Genomic DNA, 9,212 nt, shown 5'->3' with positions numbered 1-9,212 from the left:
TCTGTACATGCATACAGCTGTATTCTGTGGACAAGCGACGAAGTAGCAAGAAGTGAATGCATGACAATTGTATGAAAATGGAAACATAAGTATGAGAAAGAATAGGAATGTCATGTAGAAATGAACCACCAACGGTCTGTAGCTTTTGAACATGCATGTTGCGGTAAATTTTGCAACTGCAATTTGCCATGCCTAGATCATTCCAAGGGGAAACTTCAATAGGTGAGGGCTGAAAGTTTTGTATACATACAATTGGAGAACAAATATGAACTATTCAGGAGCATGTAGAGGACTACTGTAGATGAATTAGGGTCTTGTAGAACAGGTCCAGGAAATTAGTTTTCAATCAAGGGTGAAGAGTGAAGTACTAGATACTCCAATTGCCATCAAGGAAAAGCAAATAAAGAGAAGAATGAAAATTGCTAATGACCGGCTCCTACCTCCCCAGGTTTCGTACTGCTGCATTGTGATATTGATCCAAAGAATCTTTCTCCAGCTATGTGCTCACCACTCAGAGTAGTATCGTTGAACATGAAATGACTCATCGTGAGCCTTTGGCCAAGCCCCGGCAAGGCGCCATGCAGGGGAGGCTAACTCTTGGAGCTTTAAGCATACCTCCAGATCTTTGGAGAATATATGCATGAAAAACTGACCATAGATATCATTCACAAAGATCGTACAGCTTCAACTACAACTAGGCCATCTGGAGGTTGATAGGTGCTCTACATGTCCATGCAGCAGAGAAGCAACTATAAGTGAAAATAATAATATTAATATGAAAAGTAAGATTCCATTTCCTTATAGTGCTCAGTGGAATGTTGCGAACATAAAGTGGATGCTTCACAACTAATATAAATTTATGAAGGACTGCTCTGTTCTTCCCACAGGAAAAACATCATTTGATAGCCCTTCCACCATACTGTAGTTTCCACCTAGTTGTACATCAACAAGGCTCTCTTCCATAGTCGTCAGCCCATTTATAATACTGAACTATGTCACGAGGCAGGGATCCTTTGGCATTGAGCCAGGTAATTGGTGATGTGTTGGATCCTTTTGTTAAGTCAGCAACAATGAGGATTAATTATGGTGACAAGGAGATCACAAATGGCACTGGACTACGAGCATCAGCAGTGCTCAATGCACCACATGTTGAGATTGAAGGCCACGACCAGGCAAAGCTCTACACACTTGTAAGTGACCATGATAGATTGTAGGATCATGATATGTAGTGTGCAGGTGTTTTCTGCATTGCATTAGGTAAGGTGAACATGAGTTTAATTCCAAGAAAAGGTTCAACTTAAAATATTACTCTCATGTAAGAAGAGGTAATGCCTAATATAACTAGAGGAGTTCTTAGAGTAATACATGCATATCAAACACTAACTAATTTATTATTTATATGTTTCTTTCTCTTTCAGAAAAAAATATAAAACACAGAGATGCTGTTCTACTTAAATAAGCTATACAACTTGCACAAATATTGGTTTGTGTAAATACATCTCACTTTCAACGATCTATGAATTATTGATTAGGTTGCACTGAGTGTTGTTGTGAGAACAAATACAGAGAATCCCACCGCATGGTAATTGTTGGTTATACAAAGAATACATAGAATCCTTTTTCTGATTATCAAGTCCATGTATCCTACATGCTATTTTAGAATATGCTTCTGCACCCTATCTTGTCTGTACTCTCTGGTACAAGGATATTGGATAGGATAAGGCCTTACAAGTGCATTCGTTGCGTGGCACTCTGTCAAGTTCCTGCCTACGAACACACTCTACTGAATAAACATAGGCACAATTTAAATAACTGTACTGTCATTGGAATGAACCACAAATTTCAAGCCTACCCTTCGTGGTAAAACAAAAAAAAACTAAGAAAAGTTGCACACAAGATAAATTACTCCCACGCCCTTATGATTCTTCTTGCTCAGAGACACATGGCTAGAGGTGCTTAAGGACTTGAGTTTTATCACATCTTATGGCTGATTTTGTTTTTTTAGCACCATCCAGTAAGGTCCAAAAGTACTCTCTTTTGTCTCGTTTGTGATGTAGAATTAAGTCTCAGCTCCTTTATAACACATGTAACTGGGCATATCAATATACAAATGCTAAACAAAGTTACCTCTTCTAAGGTTATGGTGGATCCTGATGCACCAAGTCCAAGCAAACCAGAGTACAGGGAATATCTACAATGGTGAGAGCTTATTATATTTATTATTCAAGTACAATGTTGCATTGCTTCTTTTCTAAACTCTGGATAACGCCACCTTTCGCTAAAAAATGAATACTACTTGCCACATTTTTTTATGTTTGTAGTTCAAGAACCCCTTACCTAGATAACCTGCAGGATTGGATGCAGCCCTCTCAAAAAAGGAGGGGGGTGTTTCTTTTCCATCCATCAACATCTGAAGAAATCTTGTTGTGTATGCTATTGGGTAAGAAAGCACAGTTTCTGCGATAGCATACTTTTTTCCTATCACTGTAGTTCACTTAACCTAAATCTCTTTGTTCACAGTCAGTTTATTGTCAACAATTATTAGTTTCCAGTTAAATTGATATCTGTAGCTTGGAAACAAAATAAACAATACTGCAGCTTATATCATTATAATACTTTCTAAATTCGTCAAGAAGATATTTTACAAATTAGGCTTGGACAAGGTAACTGAAAAAGCATTATAGAAAAAACTGTCAATTCATTACTTCATGGATATATTTAAGAAAAAAACAGTAATGGACCTCGAATTCTAACCTGGCTACTTTAAGATCATCATTCTCAGTTGTTACAATTATCAAACATAGCAAGGTAAATTGTCATAGTATTCAATAAAATAAGGCATTAGTTACAAGATTGACGTGGAAAATTTCGCATATGCATGCATGCAAAGGTTATACACTTATACTGATAGTCTGAACCATGGGGAAAAAAGACTTACATTGCTTAGACTAGAGTTCAAATAATTCATCAAAAGAACCAAGTGGTATTACTGTAGCACTGACATATATTGCTAGAACAATACTAGCTTGCTCAACTGACAATTATAGATGTTTAATTTACAAGGATATTATAAGCTTGAGAATTGTGGTTAGGATTATCTAGAAAAGTTATAAACTATGAGATTTGTGCCTACGAGTATCTAGAAGTTAACCAAACTGGCAGAAGGAATCAATTTATAAACTTCTAATATGATGGTCCAATGTAACATAATAGAAGATAGCCATTTGCAGAAATGAAGTTTTTTGTTTGGTTAATTGATCAAATTCTAGATTGCTACTTGCTACTAAGAATCAACCATCAGAATATAAATGAAAAACTCAATAGAATAGATTACGTTCATTAGTGTGATCTGTGAATGTGCACCTCACCTGTTCTCGATACAAACGCTCAAGCTAACCTCTTACATGAACATTAATCTCGCGATCCATGTAAGGTTTTCATAGTTACGTGCTTAATTTAGTTTTAAAAAGTTAATTACTTAATTATCTGCATTGAGCATTAGTGATTGTAATGTGGATTAAAGATCTAAAGGTGGGGCTATTGTATCTTTTCTTATTGTCTCTTTTCTACAGGTTGGTGACAGATATACCAGAGGCGAGAGACATCCGTTTTGGTGGGTAACACATTATCTAGCCTCTTCTTACTGAATTAGCATTTAAGACACAGCTCTTCAAACTTTTCTTTTTGAGGACTAGGTCTTACACATTATTTTTACAGTAACAAAAAAGGCAAACAACTCAAGATCCACTTTGTGTCACAATCAAGTATACATAACCTGTGTACTTCAACTTAATGTAAACGTTTCACCAGCACCTTGCTCTTGGCAATGTAACAAAATCATGTTCAGTTAAATCTATGTCAAATGGCAAAACATTTGATGATAGAAAAGGAAATAACTATGGAAGAATAATTAATGCAATGTAACACGTTTGAGTTTGACCAAATAATTGTATGAACTTAGCAAAGAGATAAAGGCTTTGACGAAGTAACTATTTTAGTGAGCAAATGGTTACATAAATTACATTTCAAAGATGATATGTACAGCATTTACAATAGAACCTTTATACATGTATCTCATGTTTCGTGCTTGTGTTCTTGTACCTGACATCCATGCTTAGTAGTACCAATGTCCACATTTTGAAGAAAGATGTGTGCGTGGACTTATAGTAAATTCAAGAATTTTGTACTGAACTAACATCAACTCAATAGTTGTCTAAATAGTCCCCTGCCAGTTGCAAGTGGTGTCATGTTACATACCAGAATCTGAAATTGGCATCAAGTAATATCTGTGCCATACTGCCATGTGCATGCTAGGTGAATTTATAGTGGGTAAAATAAAACAAAGTGGCATTATCTTTTCATCAGCGTGCTGATTTGGTTCAATCTCCTTAGTTGCCATAACGGCTGCCACTCACTTCTTTTGATTAAATTTTTATAACACTCTTACCTTTTAAATTTAGCACCATTCAGCGATTGAGAAGAATAGGATTGGGTAATCTTATTCAAGATTAAACTATATAGAATCATTTTAATAATGCATAGCTACGAATCAAATGTAAAGCACCTTAGAGAGAGGGGATGAGCCCCACTCTAATGTGTGACTTCACCTATTTTGATGCAGGTTAAGCAGTTGGACGGTTGTTATCTGCCCAACAGTGCCTCAAGTTGAGTATCTGAGATCATGTTATTTACTGTGGGCCCCACTAGATCACTTAAGTCGGTATGGCAAGACTTCTACAGGAAATCAAGTAGATGGACATCGATATCATTACCTGCTTCACTGCTTGACAATATACAATGCTCGACCAATGGCATCTTCTGTGTGGGCCCACAGAAATATGGGATACAGCTGTATATTAAATCTGTGAGACATCCTACAGAACTTTAAACATTAGAACTTTCATTTCCAGACAAAAATAAAATTCTGGAAAGAACTTAATGTTTAGATTAAATACGAGACCATAAGGTTGCCAAATTGCTTTCTGGTTCAGGGTCCCCTTCAAGAAGCTGCCAGCTAATCCCACAAGTATTATATACTAGCATTGGGATAAAAACATACTAATAGTTATTAGTTATTGCAAAACACTAGTGCTGTGACTTTTTTGAGAATTGCATCAGGGACTTCTTCTAAGTCAGGCCACCTTACTGGAGTCATAAACATATCTTTAGTAACGCATGCACAATCTTGCAGCCCAGTCTTTTGATAGGCTCACCAAGTTCTGTTCTTCTCAGGCCACCAGATAGACAAACTTCTTTGTTAATCATTCAAGACTGCAAGAAAGTTTTAAGTAAACTTTGAACAAATTACAAATTAGCATATCATAATCATAATAGACCGAATACATTTTGCGACTTGATGATTCATAGTTGATGATACCTTATCCCTTTATTTCCCTTTTCGTGTATGGTTAATAATGGGAACATTCCACCTCTCGATAATATATGTGCAGCTTTGGATGGTACAAGGGTCTATGCCATAGGTAACAATAACTCCATCGCCACAGGCTATTTGTGCGTGTGTGGATGGGGGAGGGTGTGGGAACAATTAGAAAAGACAGTACTGTAGAATGGTATAGGTAGCCTTCACCTTAGAAATGGAAATCACAGTAAGCTTTCTAATAAGGAATACAAACTTTTTCAGGCAATGAAATAGTTCCCTACGAAAGCCCAAGGCCACCTGCTGGAATTCATCGAATTGTTTTTGTGCTATTCAAACAGCAAGCACGACAGACAGTTTATGCACCAGGATGGCGGCAAAATTTCAACATCAGAGACTTCTCAGCAATCTACAATCTCGGAGCACCAGTTGCTGCATTATACTTCAACTGCCAGAAGGAGAGCGGTGTTGGTGGCAGAAGGTAGGACAGAAACTTTCCATTCTAGAATAATACAACTGTAGATGTTAGACACTAAGTCACACAAAATCTGAAAGGGCCCTCTTTCTAGCAGAAACCATGATAATAGTTGGGCCATTGGTCATTAATAATGATCAAAAAAATAGTCATTAATAACATCTAATACAACAACAAGCGAAGTCTACAAAGGTTGATGTAATGAAATTTAGAAGAGGAATACTCTAAATCTAACAGAAATAATTTGCTTCCCATAGCATAGTAAACAGAGAGCTTAATTTCCTTGGTTTGGAACATATGCCTTTTAGGAGAGGAGCATACTTTCCTAATGTTCTGTAGGCCACAATCAAGCAATGCAACTTAAGTAGTGTTTTTAGCATTAATAGGGACAACTCATTGCACATATACAAAAAGAAAAGGCTCTCCCCATTTAGTGATGAACAATCATGCTTGGTCACCCCTTAAGACAATGGCTATTTCAAAGAAACAAGTGATACCGCCTATAAAAAAACACACACAATACAAGCAGTAGAAAGAAGATCATGTTCCACCGCACTGACATATGCAAGAAAGAGGCACACAGAAATTCACCGTTAATATCAACAACTCTCCCTCTGTTTACTTATATGAGAAATCAGGCATGTTGTTCTAGGAGAATAGTTCCCTTGGACATTACCAGCTCTTAACAATATTTTATGGGTGGTTTAACAGGTTCCTGGGATCAAGCTGAAGTACAGATACAGAAAACATCTACAACAAGGAAGAAGCATTCACAATTCAGAAACTGATATCCATATAAAACAGTTGAATACATATGAGATGTTAGTTGACAGTTAAGCACTAGAGTAATTGACTTATATCATATGAAACAAACTAGCATTTGAAGGTATCTTCTTATGTCACTAGCCTCAATAAAATATTACGATGTTCACATTAACAATTATGAGAAAAGATGTTCAGTTGCACAAAAAAAAACACTGGTGTTCCAAAGTTCAAGTATAAAAAAATATATTCAAGTATAAATCTGCTTGGTGGTTTTCCAAAGCATAAGGAAGGAGGCCATGGACGTGACCATCCTGCCTATTAGTGTTCTAAAATTCAAGTATAAACCTGCATGGTGGGTTCTCCTCCTGGGTTTTTTTCCCTGAGCCTTGCAGACGCAAAGTCTGCAGTTCTGAAAGCCTTATAAACTGAAATTGCTGTGGAAGATTTTCTTTTTGTCAAGAGAACAAGGATTGCATATCCGGATATCCCTCATGTGGCATAAACCAATAAGACCATGGAGACCTTAAAGTAAGATTAGAAAAGGGAAAGAATTACAGGACTCTGACATTAAAACAGAGTTAAGGAACGAAAGCAAATCATGTAAGATCAACCAAGGAATATAACGGATATCAAATTAACCAAGAAAATCAATGTTCAACCACAGAACGAAACCAATATAGCAGATAGCTTGTAAAATGGCATCTACATCTACATAGATAAATGCAACACATAAAGAATGATAAACATTAATATTATTGAACACTTGAGCCTGCTGTGATCATATGGAAATCGAGTCTGATCAAACCAACCAACGCATCAAGAAATTACCCACACAGCACAGTGCAGTTCGATGTTCTGATAATGCGTGCTCAAATAGCGCAGAAACTGACAACTAGCAGATTGGTCCAGCTCTCTCTAGTACCTGCTAATGACCTCACACACCCAGCGTCCATTCCAAGTTTCCATCTACAATACGCCATGCAACGCGTCTAGGAAACTCAACCGCCTAGCGGCGCAACGTAGCTTTGAACCGTGCGTCCCCCGGTCTCAACGCCGGGGCGCACTCACCGTTCGACACCGCCGCAACGATACCGAATCGCCAGCACTAATTGAATCGGTGCGATACCCATAAAGAGTATCCCTCCCAGAAAAAGCGGGAGGATCGCAGGGAACGGGGACCGGAGGAGGTACATTACCGTTGAAGGGAACTGGGGAAGAGGATCACGGCTCGACGATTCGACCCGGCCGTTCCGGTTGCTCCTGGGGAAGGCGGGCGGCGTAGGAGAGGTGCTCGCGTTGGTTGGTGTGTGGACCGCGCTTGTCCTCGGCAGAGCCTGGGGTGAGACTGGGTTTCTGGGAGGGGAGGGGACGGTGGCCTACCCGCCGACGGCGTCCACGCCGACGAGGAGGTGGCCCGGGAGGTGGCTCGTCCGTCGTCACGGCGAGAAAGAGTGGCGAGACTCGAGAGTTTTTTTGTTTGGAGACTCGAGAGTGAGACTGAACGACGGAGTTTGGGCTGGGCTCGTCAGTCGTCCGGACTGTAGTTGGTCCGCATCGGGCTGGACTAATTAACATAGTTTGGGCCCTCCTGATGTATATCCCCTACAGCCCACAGGATCCATATCGGATTCCTATTCATCTTCCGGGAAGAAATTTTTTCTATTTATTTTCCACTGTTTGAGTTTGGTGCGATCTCCAATGAATGGACGAGATTAAATCTGACAGGAATGGCGCTGAGCTCACAGCTGGTTTTGGGGTGAAGGTGGCTGCTGTGCATGGTTGCGTGAGAGGTGGCTTTTAGATTTGAAATTTTAATCTCACTTTTCTTTCAAACCATAAATGCGTTTTGAATTCTGTTTGAACCGTGATGTTACTGAGAATTTATACAAAAAATAAGATCCAATATAAGTATATTATATTTTTTTAAAAATCAACATTTAAATATACATCTTCAACATTTTGAATACACAGTTTCAACATTTTTATATAAAATATTGAACTTGTTTTTCTGAAACGTTGAAAAAAATTTGGATAAATATTGAATCTGATCTTTTAAATTGTTGACTATATTAGATTAATATTTTAAACATATAGATCGCAAATTCCATAACAAAAATAATGAATTATTGACGCTGCATGAAGAAAAAAAAAAGAGCATACCTGCCACCTGGTGATCGCACGTTGGCTAGCTGGTGGCTGCCCTCCTGCCGTTGGGTGTCGTGATTGATTGATTGGACCATGGAGATGGAGCAGTGTTCTGACGGGCCGTCTTGGGCCGTGCGACGCGAGCGCTTCCCATTGCACGGAAGATGGGAAGCCCCGATCCACAGCCCCCTTCCAGGACCGTTTGGACTAGATTACAAAATTTTTGTATGGCTTCAATTCTAAAAAATTGTGGAGTTTTTGAAACTGCATATACTTAGATTTAAAAAATTTTGAAGCTAAAGTTGTAAATAAGCATGTTTGTCATGGCTCCAGCTCCAAGATCAAGCTGAAATTTGTAAAATAGATTAAAATATTTTATATTTTTATTTTAAATCTAAAATAAAAGTATAATAACTAAATAAAAGACTCTTGATTTTTTTACAACTCTAG

The 9,212-nt window shown here is 38.2% G+C and overlaps 1 protein-coding gene across 8 annotated transcripts; it reads left to right on the top strand.

Annotated features, from left to right (window-relative positions):
• Positions 1–794: 794 nt before the first annotated feature.
• On the top strand, positions 795–9,014 carry LOC112882180 (protein FLOWERING LOCUS T-like). Of its 8 annotated transcripts, XM_025947166.1 has the most exons (7): positions 801–1,190; positions 2,138–2,199; positions 2,353–2,440; positions 3,573–3,613; positions 4,622–4,665; positions 5,642–5,858; positions 6,564–9,010. In XM_025947166.1, the coding sequence occupies exons 1-7, from the start codon at positions 993–995 to the stop codon at positions 6,580–6,582; spliced, it is 669 nt and encodes a 222-aa protein (XP_025802951.1). In that variant the 5' UTR covers positions 801–992; the 3' UTR covers positions 6,583–9,010. The 8 variants fall into 8 exon arrangements, with proteins under 8 accessions (XP_025802953.1, XP_025802951.1, XP_025802956.1 ...); XM_025947168.1 differs by lacking the exon at positions 6,564–9,010 and having other exon boundaries at positions 795–1,190; positions 4,622–4,864; positions 5,642–5,775; XM_025947169.1 differs by lacking the exons at positions 2,353–2,440; positions 4,622–4,665 and having other exon boundaries at positions 811–1,190; positions 5,719–5,858; positions 6,564–9,006.
• Positions 9,015–9,212: the final 198 nt, after the last annotated feature.

The sequence above is a fragment of the Panicum hallii genome, chromosome 2 (assembly GCF_002211085.1).
Source record: "Panicum hallii strain FIL2 chromosome 2, PHallii_v3.1, whole genome shotgun sequence".
NCBI classification, from domain to species: Eukaryota; Viridiplantae; Streptophyta; class Magnoliopsida; order Poales; family Poaceae; genus Panicum; species Panicum hallii.
Note: the sequence above shows the minus strand (reverse complement) of the source record. Positions and strands in the feature narration are given on the sequence as shown.

Coding starts and splice junctions, on each gene's coding strand:
- LOC112882180 (XM_025947166.1), top strand. CDS start 993: ATGTCACGAGGCAGGGATCCTTTGGCATTGAGCCAGGTAATTGGTGAT. Junction 1,191..2,137: donor AGGCAAAGCTCTACACACTT/GTAAGTGACCAT, acceptor ACCTCTTCTAAG/GTTATGGTGGATCCTGATGC. Junction 2,200..2,352: donor TACAGGGAATATCTACAATG/GTGAGAGCTTAT, acceptor GATAACCTGCAG/GATTGGATGCAGCCCTCTCA.